The sequence below is a fragment of the Rhineura floridana genome, chromosome 22 (assembly GCF_030035675.1).
Source record: "Rhineura floridana isolate rRhiFlo1 chromosome 22, rRhiFlo1.hap2, whole genome shotgun sequence".
NCBI lineage: Eukaryota > Metazoa > Chordata > Lepidosauria > Squamata > Rhineuridae > Rhineura > Rhineura floridana.
Genome location: NC_084501.1, coordinates 460,915 through 473,527, shown reverse-complemented (window position 1 = coordinate 473,527; position 12,613 = coordinate 460,915). Strand labels below are relative to the sequence as shown.

The following is a 12,613-nucleotide window of genomic DNA, read 5'->3' as shown; positions in this document are numbered from 1 at the left end:
CCCCTGATGGGAAGGGCCGACGGAGGCCGCGGCGGGGTTGACGGACTACTTCCCCCCGCCCGCATGAACAGGCTTACGTGGCAGCCTGTGTGTAAATGGCGGGGCTGGAGGAGGCTCCTTGTGGCGCGACGCCTGTCCGTTGCCCGAATTCTAAAAGCGTATTTTTGTTTTAAATTGCTGCGAGTCAAGGTCCGCCGTCCCTTCGCCGCAGGAGCTGACAGAGATACAATTTAAATAAATTTATATAACATCCCAGAAGAATATAAAGATCAAATAAGATTTGAGGCTTTAAACTTAATTTATAGAGATCCAGAAGTACAATGGAGTGAAGTCAGAGACACTATCAAGGGAGAATGCAAAAAGACAATACCTCTAGTTAAAAAGAGAAAAAGACTTCAATGGATGACTGAAGAAACTCTTAAAACGGTTCAAGAGAGAAGGAAAGCGAAAGGAGACAGAAACACGGTCAGAACCTTAAATGCAACAATACAGCAACTAGTACCTACGGACAAAAAGAACTATTACAATAGTTTATTGTATAGAAATAGAAGAGGACAACAAAAAGGGAAGAACAAGAGCCCTATTCCAAAAGATTAGAGAAATGAAAGGGAAATTTAAGCAAGAGTAGAGATGTTGAATAATCAACAGGGAAACACACTGACTGACCGAGATGAAATAAAAGGAAGATGGAAGCAATACACGGAAGAACTCTATAAAAGAGATGCCAGGATGACAGATTCATTCACAGAGGAACCATATGATGAAGAACCAGAAATCTTAGAATGTGAGCTGAAAGCTGCTCTTAAAATGAGGGCCTCTAGCCGAAAGGCGGGATATAAATAAAATTATTATTATTATTATTATTAATAATAATAATAATAAAATACTTGGAAGAAACAAATCACCAGGAACAGATGGCATACCGGTAGAGTTGGTGCAAGTTACCAAGACTGAATCTATCCAAATTTTGACAAAAATTTGTCAACAAATACGGGGAAAAAAAATGGCCATAGACTGGAAGCATTCAATATACATCCCAATTCTAAAGAAAGGGGATCCCAGGGAATGCAGTAATTATTGAACTTTTGCCTTAATATCCCATGCAAGTAAAGTAATGCTCAAGATTCTGCTACAAAGGCTCTTACCATATATGGAGCGAGAAATGCCAGACATCCAAGCTGGATTTAGAAAGGGAAGAGGCACCAGAGATCATATTGCAAACATATGCTGGATGATGGAACGGACCAAGGAATTTCAGAAGAAAATCACCCTGTACTTTATAGATTACAGCAAAGGCTTAACTGTGTAGATCATGAAAAACTATGGAATGCTTTAAAAGAAATGGGGGTGCCACAGCATCTGATTGTCCTGATGCGCAACCTATGCTCTGCACAAGAGGCTACTGTAAGGACAGAATATGGAGAAACTGATAGGTTCCCAGTCAGAAAGGGTGTGAGACAAGGGTGTATTTTTCATTTGTTTAATCTATATGCAGAACATATCATATGGAAGGCGGGATCAGACCAAGAGGAAGGAGGTGTGAAAATTGGAGGGAGAAATATCAATAATTTAAGAGATGCAGACAATACCATACTACTAGCAGAAACCAGTAATGATTTGAAACAAATGCTGTTGAAAGTTTATTATTTATTTATTTATTTTATTACATTTTTAGACCGCCCTATAGCAATAAGCTCCCAGGGCGGTGTACAGCATAATAAAACAGGTTAAAATACAAGTGGATGTAAATACAATACACAATAAAACAATTACAAATTTTCAATTTTAAATTCAAATTTTTAAATTTTTAAAATGCCTGGGCGAAGAGGTAGGTCTTTACCTGGCGCCGAAAAGATAACAAAGAAGGCGCCAGGCGTATCTCATCAGGGAGGGCGTTCCATAGTTCGGGGGCCACCACTGAGAAGGCCCTAGCTCTAGTTATCGTTCTCTGTGCCTCCCTATGTGTTGGGACACGGAGAAGGGCCTTCGACGTCAAGCGCAGCGACCGGGTAGGTACATAGCGGGAGAGGCGTTCCGCCAGGTATTGCGGTCCGATGCCGTTAAGGGCTTTATAGGTAAGAACCAACACTTTGAATCTGGCCCGGAAACATATTGGTAGCCAGTGCAGCTGGGCCGGGACAGGTGTTATATGATCATTTTTTTTGTCCCAGTAAGAACTCTGGCCGCAGCATTCTGCACCAGCTGAAGTTTCCGAACCGTCTTCAGAGGTAACCCTACGTAGAGTGCATTACAGTAGTCCAATCTAGAGGTTACCAGAGCATGGATAACTGTGGCAAGGTTCTCCCTATCCAGATAGGGTCGTAGTTGGGCTACCAGCCGAAGCTGGTAGAACGCATTCCGTGCCACCGAGGCTACTTGAGCCTCCAGTGACAGGAGCGGATCTAATAAGACCCCCAAACTACGGACCTGCTCCTTTAGGGGGAGTGTAACCCCATCTAGGGCAGGTCGGACATCAACCATCTGGGCAGAGAGCCCCCCCACCAACAGCATCTCAGTCTTGTCAGGATTGAGTCTCAGTTTATTAGCTCTCATCCAGTCCATTATCGCGGCCAGGCAGTGGTTTAGTACATTAACAGCCTCACCTGAAGAAGATAAAAAGGAGAAGTAGAGCTGCGTATCATCAGCATATTGCTGGAAATGCACTCCAAATCTCCTAATGACCTCGCCCAGCGGCTTCATATAGATATTAAAGAGCATGGGGGACAGAACTGAACCCTGTGGGACCCCATATTGGAGTATCCAGGGACTCGAGTAATGCTCCCCAAGCACCAACTTCTGGAGACGATTCTCGGGGTAGGAGCACAGCCACTGCCAAGCAGTGCCTCCAACTCCTAAGTCCGCAAGACGTCCCAGAAGGATACCATGGTCGATGGTATCAAAAGCTTGATCAAAAGATCAAGGAGAACCAACAGAGTTACACTCCCTCTGTCTTCCTCCCGACAGAGGTCATCATACAGGGCGACCAAGGCTGTTTCTGTACCAAACCCCGGCCGAAAGCCCGATTGACATGGATCCAGATAATCAGTTTCATCCAAGAGAGCCTGGAGCTGGTGAGCGACCACACGCTCTAAAACCTTGCCCAGGAACGGAACATTTGCTACCGGTCTATAGTTAAGATTTTCAGGGTCCAAGGACGGTTTCTTTAGGAGCGGTCTCACCACCGCCTGTTTCAGGCAGGGTGGTACCACTCCCTCTCGTAAAGAGGCATTGATCACCTCCTTGGCCCATCCGGCTGTTCCGTTCCTGCTAGCTTTTATTAGCCATGAGGGGCAAGGATCCAGAGCAGAAGTGGTCGCCCGCACCTGTCCAAGCACCTTGTCCACGTCCTCGAGCTGAACCAACTGAATTTCATCCAATAAAACAGGACAGGACTGTGCTCCGGACACCTCATTAGGCTCAACTGCTACAATATTGGAGTCAAGGTCCCGGCGGATGTTTGTGATCTTATCTTGGAAGTGTCTCGCAAACTCATTACAGCGGGCTATTGATGGTATTATTGCGTTCTGAGGACCAGAGTGTAAAAGTCCCCGAGCAACCTTATAAAGTTCCGCTGGGCGGTTAGAAGATGACTGAATGGAGGCAGCAAAGTACTGCTTCTTCGCTGCCCTCACCGCCTTCACATAGAGCTTGGTAGAGATCTTCACAAGTGCAAGACCACAGCCGTCGGGAGTTCGTCTCCATTTGCACTCAAGCCGTCTCCTTTCTTGCTTCATCACTCTTAGCTCCGGGGTAAACCACGGAGCCAATTGAGCTCTGCAGAGGAGAGGGCGCACCGGGGCGATCGTGTCAACTGCCCGGGTCATTTCCGTATTCCACAGATTGACCAGGGTTTCGACAGGAGCGTCAGTTTTATCAGCCGGAAAACTCCCCAGAGCCTTCTGAAAACCTTCAGGATTCATTAGTCTCCGGGGGCGGACCATCTTAATTGGTCCTCCACCCTTGCAGAGGGGGGAAAACATTGTGAGCCTACTCCTCAATAGGCGATGATCTGTCCATGACAGAGGAATAGATGTAAAATCCCTCACTCCCAGATCACCATCCCCTGCTCCAGTAGCAAAAATTAAGTCTAGAGTGTGCCCCGAAATATGCGTAGGGCCAGTAACAAATTGAGACAGCCCCATGGCTGTCATGGAGGCCATGAAGTCCTGAGCCGCCCCAGACAAAGCGGTCTCGGCATGAATGTTGAGATCCCCCAATACCAAAAATTTGGGGGATCGCAACACCAAACCCGAGACCACCTCCGTCAGCTCAGTTAGGGAGGCTGTTGGGCAGCAGGGTGGAAAGTTAAAGAGGAAAGCACAAAAGCAGGAGTACAACTGAACATCAAGAAGACTAAAGTCATGACAACAGAAGATTTATGTAACTTTAAAGTTGACAATGAGGACATTGAACTTGGCAAGGATTATCAATACCTTGGCATAGTCATTAACCAAAATGGAGACAATAGTCAAGAAATCAGAAGGCGGCTAGGACTGGGGAGGGCTTCTATGAGAGAACTAGTAAAGGTCCTCAAATGCAAAGATGTATCATTGAACACCAAGGTCAGGATCATTCAGACCATGGTATTCCTGATCTCTGTGTATGGATGTGAAAGTTGGAGAGTGAAAAAAGTGGATTAAGAGAAAAATCAACTCATTTGAAATGTGGTGTTGGAGGAGAGCTTTGCGAAAACCATGGACCGCGAAAAAGACAAATAATTGGCTGTTAGATCAAACTAAAGCAGAGTTATCACTAGAAGCTAAAATGATGAAACTTTGGACACATCATGAGAAGACATGATTCACTAGAAAAGACAATAATGCTGGGAAAAACAGAAGGGAGTAGAAAAAGAGGAAGCCAGAGACCTGGACTTACAAGATCTGAACAGGGTGGTTCATGACAGATGCTACTGGAGGTTGCCATAAGTCACAATCTACATGGAGGCACATAACACACACAGACACATTCAAATTAAAAGTACATGACCCCCATTCTGTCGGCACCCTAAATTTATTTATTTATTTATTAAACTTGTATACTGCCCCATAGCCGAAGCTCTCTGGGTGGTTTACAATAACTAAAAACAAATACAATTTAAAATACATCTTTTAAAAAACAATTTAAAACACAATTTAAAAATTGAAAACAATATAGAACACTTGCTAAAATGCCTGGGAGAAGAGGAAACCGAACCGTCTTCAAAGGCAGCCCCACGTAGAGTACATTGCAGTAATCTAATTTAGAGTTTACCAGAGCATGGACAACTGAAGCCAGGTTATCCCTGTCCAGATAGGGACGTAGTTGGGCCACCAACCGAAGTTGGTAGAAGGCACTCTGTGCCACTGAGGCTACCTGAGCCTCAAGTGGCAGAGATGATTCTAGGAGAACCCCCAAGCTACGAACCTTCTTCTTCAGGGGGAGTGCAACCCCATCCAGGACAGGTTGGACATCCACCATCCGGTCAGAAGAACCACCCACTAGCAGCATCTCAGTCTTGTCTGGATTGAGCCTCAGTTTATTAGCCCTCATCCAGTCCATTGTCGCAGCCAGGCACCGGTTCAGCACATTGACCGCCTCACCTGAAGAAGATGAAAAGGAGAAATAGAGCTGCGTGTCATCAGCATACTGATGGCAACACACTCCAAAGCTCCAGATGACCGCACCCAACGGTTTCATGTAGATGTTGAACAGCATGGGGGACAGCACTGTCCCCCAACAGCATGGGGGACAGCGGAACCCCATACTGGAGAGTCCAGGGTGCTGAGCAATGTTCCCCAAGCACCACTTTCTGGAGGCGACCTGCCAAGTAGGAGTGGAACCACTGCAATGCAGTACCTTCCACTCCCAACTCAGCCAGTCTCTCCAGAAGGATACCATGGTCGATGGTATCGAAAGCCGCTGAGAGATCAAGGAGAATCAACAGAGTCACACTCCCCCTGTCTCCCGACAAAGGTCATCATACAGGGCGATCAAGGCTGTTTCTGTGCCAAAACCAGGCCTGAAACCCGACTGAAATGGATCCAGATAATCGGTCTCATCCAAGAGTGTCTGGAGCTGGCCTGCAACCACCCGTTCAAGGACCATGCCCAGGAATGGAACATTTGCTACTGGCCTATAGTTATTAAGATTTTCTGGGTCCAGGGAGGGTTTCTTCAGGAGTGGTCTCACTACCGCCTCTTTCAGGCCGCCAGGGACCACCCCCTTTCGCAGAGAGGCATTAATCACCTCCCTGGCCCAGCCAGCTGTTCCATGCCTGCTAGCTTTTATTAGCCAAAAAGGGCAAGGATCCAGCACAGAAGTGGTTGCACGAACCTGTCCAAGCACCTTGTCAATGTCCTCAAGCTGCACCAACTGAAACTCATCCAAGAATTCGGGACAAGGCTGTGCTCTGGATACCGCACTTGATTCACCTGCTATAACACTGAGTCTAAGTCCTGGTGGATGCTAAAGATTTTATCGTAGAAGTGCCTAGCAAATTCATTACAGCAAGCCTCAGATGGTTCTACCATGTCCCTGGGGCCAGCGTGTAATAGCCCCGGACAATTCTGAAGAGTCCAGCATTATTCACTGTGTGATTCCCCTTCTCATTTTTAGCTATGGAGGTAGAACTGAATAGCAGAAACGAAATTGTGGGTCCTATCTCCCATGGCTACAAAGTATAAAATCTTCATCTGAGCAGCCTATTGAAACAGAGACACAGTTCTGGGGACTAAAGATTCCCACAGAACCAACTTAGAGCAACTGCACTGTGGGAGGGAGCGTCTGATAGGCCGTCTGTTCCATGGGCCCGATTGCTTTGCTTTTTTGAGCGCTGCTCCAGTGGAGCTTGTGTGGAGCTGTTATGTTTTATAGATGTTTTTAGCTACTTTGAGAATTCTAGTTGAAAAGCAGGATATATCTACTCAATATATATAAATAATCAACCTAGCGGCTGGCAAAATGGGAGGCAGTTTGTCCTGGCTTTGTTAGGTTATACACACAAGATCCCAACGGCTGAGATGCATGGAGCAAGAGGGAGAACCAAAGCATCCCTTCTTTACAACACTGGGATCAGCCCCCTCATTAGGTAGAGGCAGTGAGGCAGCTGGCTCAGGTGCCAGCAAGATGTTGGAAGTCAGAGCTGTGTGCACCCATGAGGCTTGCGCTGCGGTCCCTAAGCGAGTTGGCTGCCCTCCAGTGCAGTGGGGGATTCAGTTGCCCATCTACTGGGCTTCTATACATGGCTGCATGATCTGCCTTTCTCCCCCTGGAAAGTGAGGTTTAAGAAAAGCAGTCTCACATGCTGAGAGTTGGCTGGATTCTGGGATCGAGAAGGACTCTGGGAGCTTTCAAGGTTGCCAATGGTTCTAGAACCTCTGGATCCTTATGACTTCGTCAGGCCAGGCAGGACCCACATCCCTCAGGGACTTGGTTGGCTGAATGTGCTTTTGTTATGTGCTGAAGCTTTCAGCCCTCCAGAAACCTTCAGCACCTCCTTCCTCACAACTCTCTTCAATCAAAGAAGAAGCATCCGGCTGCTGAGAGACATAGACAGAGAGGATGAGCTGGAAGGATCCGTTTATAACCCTCACCTTCCCGAGCAAAGTCATCTTCACTATTGGCTCCATCATCCTGCTTCTTATTCACTTGGGTGTTATAATTGCCGACCTATATCACTTCCTCATCTCCCAAAGGGGGGATCTCATGAGCTTCCGTTTTACTGTACTGCTATTGGTGAGAGGTTCAATCCCTCCCCCTACGCTTCTTCCACCTTGCAGGCAGTCATTTCAAAGCAGCTTGTGTAACAATGTTTTTAACATTGTTTTGTTTTAATGTATTTTAAGGTCTTTTTTGATGTTTTAAAGTGTTTTTAGTGTTTCTGTTTGCCGCCCTGGGCTCCTGCTGGGAGGAAGGGCGGGATATAAATCAAATAACAATAACAACAACAACAACAATAATAAAAACTGCCTGGTGGCAACTGTGACCATAGAAAATAGATGAGGTCTGGCTGGACATAATGGCACATAATGACCAGCACACTGATGCATTAAACCTTCAGAAATAACTAGCATTTATTTTGTGCTTTCAAATCTTCACAAGTCACCACATCTCAAAAAAGGATATTGTAGAGCTGGAGAAGGGCAACTAAAATTGTCAGGTGCTGGAGCAACTCCCCCATCAAGACACGTTACAACATTTGGGGATTTTTAGTTTAGATATTAAAAAAGGGTAGCGGGAGGGGGAGGAGTCATGATACCAGTGCAAAAAATTACACATGATGAGGAGGAAATGGTCAGAGAGAAGTTTCTCTCTCTTGTTAATACAAGAACCCAAGGTCATCCAAGGAAGACTGAACGGAGAGGGATTCAGGACATTAATAAAGGACTTCTTCCAACAGCACCAAGTTAAATTATAGAATTCACAACCATCTGATGTAGGTGATGGTCACCAACTGGACAGCACTAAAAGGGGAACAGACCAATTCATGGAGGATAAGGTGGTCAATGAGGCTACTTGTCCCAGGATGCCATGCTGCTTGGGCTGAGGGGAGTTGGAATCCAACAAGATCTGAAGGGCACCACCTTGGCTGTCCCTGCTGTAACCTTTTCAACACGTGGAACATCTGTGGTCCTGAATTTGTTGGGCTCCAGCCCCCACCAGCCCAGCCAGCTTGGCCAATGGTCAGGCGTAATAAGGAAATTTAGTCAAACAACATCAGGAGGGCCACGGACCTTCCAACCCTGCTTTAGAACAACTCCCCAGTAAAGTAGGTCAGGCTGGAAGGATTACCCGCATTTAGCAGATGAGGGACAGAGTGGAGGCCCAGATATAATTTTATTTATTTATTTGATTTATATCCCACCCCTTCTCCCAAGTAGGAGCCCAGAGCAGCAAACAAAAGCACCAAAAACACTTTAAGATGTCATAACAGCAGACTTTAAAATATATTAAAGCATCTTTAAAGACATTAAAACATCTTTAAAAACATTTTTTAGAAAAGCTTTAAAAACATCTTAAAAAGCAATTCCAACACAGACGCAGGCTGGGATAGGGTCTCTACTTAAAGGGCTTGTTGAAAGAGGAAGGTCTTCAGTAAGCACCAAAAAGATAACAGAGGTGGTGCCTGTCTAATATTTAAGGGGAGGGAATTCCAAATGGCATGTGCCACAACACTAAAGGTCCGCTTCCTCTGTTGTGTGGAACGGACCTCCTGATAAGATGGTATCTGCAGGAGGCCCTCACCTGCAGAGCACAGTGATCGACTGGGTATATAAGGGATAAGATGGTCTTTCAGGTATCCTGGTCCCAAGCTGTATAGGGCTTTGTACACCAAAACTAGAACCTTGAACTTAGCCCGGTAGCTCATAGGCAGCTAATAATGGCCAATTTGAGGTAGGGGGAAGGGTCAAGCAAGGGCACAAAGGAGTGACACTCAAAGGTGCACGAGGTGTAATACGCTAGGGCCCAACATACCTTGAATCACGAGACTCTTCTTCAGCATGAGCAGACTCCAACTCTGTCAGGTAGCAGCATCCAAAATGGCTTTAGCACCTTTCCGCTGGGGAGATGGACTACTCAGTTGCTCCCACAGCAGTCGTTTAACTCAAAATGCTGTGGGGCTTGATATGTTCTTCATACACTGCTCAGGTTTCTTCTCCCCTTTGCTGCCTGAGGCGAGATTTACAGCAGGGACCTCCATCTTGCAGGCATGAAACTATACCTGCATGGCACAGAATAGAGGTCCTTTCCTCTCTGTTAAACCAGGGGCAACTGGCAGACCTCAGGCTTCTGGGCTTTGTTTTACAGGAACCCTGAAGCCCAATAACGAGCTAGGCACCAAATAATATTGGGGTGGGGGTGGAGAAGGTGACAGGATGCACCCTTAGAACTTAAATAAAGCACATGCTGCTTATCCAAGGAAGGTGTTTCTGATACGCAAAACACCTCTCCTGTTTCTCCTCCTTTCATGGCTTCAACAGCATAATGTATTGTGGGGGAGGCAACCTCTTTGTTTTTTCTGTTGACATATGTAGGAGTCAGAAAACGGTGATAGCCAATGTGGTGCCCTTCAGAGGTTTGTTGGACTCCAACTCCCATCAGCTCCAGCAGGCAACAGGGATAATGGGAGGTATAGTCCAACCACATCTGGAGGGCCTCACATTGGCTACCTCTGATCTACATGTTTGAAGGAATATCTCTTGCCCCACATACCTGGCCAGACCTTGAGATCATCTTCAGAGCACCTTCTCTGAGTGCCCCCGCCAAGTGGGGAGCACAGGGCTTTCCCGGAGGTGGCACCTCGGTTATAGAATGTTCTCCCCAAAGGGGCTCTCTTGGCACCACCTTTGTGGTACTTTTGGCACCATGCAAAGACTTTTTATTTTCCCAGGCTTTTAAACATTTTTTTAAAAGTTAAACCTTGAAAATTGTTTTAAAACATTCTTAGTGTTGCTTTGAGAGTTTGAGATTGCAGTTTTTATTCTGTTGCTGGAATCTTGTTATTCTACATTTTATATTCTTATGATTTGTAACTGTATTTTCATGCATGCTTGTTATTGCAGGACCCCCCACCCCCACAAACATGGTTATCGGGCAGCTTTTAAAAATACTGTTAAGAAATAAAATACTGCCAACCACCCAGAAATCTCACAATACATCCTACTCTTTCTTCTACCTGCCCTTACTTTAAACACCCTGCCTTACTTACCCTTTGCTGGTTAAGAGTGACCCTAATTCTATCCCTTGCACATCCAAAACCAGAAAGGTTTCCCATGACTCTGGATTAAGGAAAACAGAGTTTCAGGGAGAGAACTTGGATATGACCAGCAGGGTGGTCATTACTCCAGATTAAATAGATGCTGCTTATGAGGAGAGATCTTGCGTATGTGGTCCAGGATCCTAAATTAACTTTCTCACAAATGTGAGAAAAAAACACCTAGAGGATAGAAGAGGCTTCATCTCCCCACCCCCTCACCTGACCCTTACAGATGGTCCCACATCAAAGTGTACCATAATGGCAATGAGGTACAAGATCTCACCGTTCAATAGTTCCTACTATGTGTGAGCAAGACTGAGGGTGTAAAGGAATGACATTTCCACCATACCATGCTGTTGGTCACCACGTGCACACAAGAATCACCTCTAGGTGAAGAGAAAGATGTGTTCTATCCTTTTCTCTCCTCCTATCAGGGTAGTAATTTTTCTGGAAGGCTGATTTCCCGTTAGTCCAGCATAGCAAAACCCATGTGGGCAAAAATCCAACTTCCAGTTCAGGAGCAAAGGCAGCAGAGGGAAAGCCATGCCAAACAGAATGAAGAAATCCTGCAATAAATCCTTCTGGCAAAGAACATTTAGACAATTGGTAGAGACAGTTCTTCCCCCGTTTCCCCACTCTCACTTCTGCTCCTCTTGGCTTTCTGCAGTTCTCACACGTGACCAGCTTCTACTGGGCACAGCTGGCAACAGTCTACACCTTACATGCAGAGGACAATGTGCTGATGTGGTTTGCCTTGACATCTCTCGGTAAGGTGCTGTACCAAGGGAGAGGAGACTTGCTTCAGCCTAATGATGCGAGCTTTCTGGGAGGGTATTCCCTGGACCTCCCACGTCTTTCACACAGTCACACAGATTTCTAACACGCATAGCAGCTGAAGCTGTTCTGGGGCTCGGGAATCTGAGAGCAGGCTCCTGTTGGCCAGCCCACCTTTTCCGGTGTCCAGAGACAAGTAAACTCACTGTATAGTTTTTGGTGTATGCTAAAGATGCACGTCTTCATGCTGGCCTTTGGCATGTGCGATGTTTTTAGGACCCATTCTTGTGATGCGTTTTAAAGGTAATAAATATATTATTAATCATTATTCCTCCAGTGGAGGAGGGGAGAAATATTGGGTCCCTTTTGTCCATCGGGACTCCTGGCTCCCCCCTCCCCCACTGTATCCTTTTTAGCATACGATGCCAAGCCATGGATTAGCACTTTGGGAATGAGTCTCCTTCAGCACAACTTGTTTCCACTTTCAAATGGGGAATTATAGCCAAACTTTGTGGAACTCTGGTGTGCCCGGATCAAACCATAGCTTATGGTCCTGGCTTATTAACAAACCAGGAGCAGAGGTGTAGCACAGTGGCAGAGCATCTGCTTGTCCCCGGGGGGGCTGGGAACGTCCCTCGCCTGGAACCCAGCAGAGCTGCCAGTCAGTGCAGAGGAGACAACATTCAGCTAAGCGGACAAACTGAGCTCAGACTGAAGCAGCTCCGTGTTAGAGTTTTAATGAAACAGAGTTCCCCTAAATTCTGAGGCAACAAGGAACCCTAATTAGTTTAAAACTGGGTGCTCCCAATCACCTCATGCCAGCCTATGAGAGGGAAAGGCTCATTACCACCATAGTGCTAAACGATGGTGGTAGTTGTGTGGAAGACTTCAGAAGTTAGGAGCCCTCCATCCTTCCATGAGGAAAAGCAGCGGTTTGCCTCCGTGCAGTTGTTCATGCAGTCCCCTTCTTTCTGCCTAGCCATGAATTTTGCCCTCTTCCTTGCCCGTTTCTGCATGGACTACGTTACCATCGATTACAGAGAGGAGCAGTACTGAGCTATGATTCCGAAGAGAGGGGAAAAGGAAGGAGAGGAGGAACACTAC

General features: G+C 46.2%; 1 protein-coding gene across 1 annotated transcript; it reads left to right on the top strand.

Moving 5' to 3' along the window:
• The first annotated feature begins 7,539 nt into the window (after positions 1-7,539).
• On the top strand, positions 7,540-12,565 carry TMEM262 (transmembrane protein 262). The gene is made up of 3 exons (XM_061606706.1): positions 7,540-7,713; positions 11,403-11,502; positions 12,489-12,565. Exons 1-3 carry the CDS (start codon positions 7,540-7,542, stop codon positions 12,563-12,565), a joined length of 351 nt encoding a protein of 116 aa, XP_061462690.1.
• The last annotated feature ends 48 nt before the right edge of the window (positions 12,566-12,613 follow it).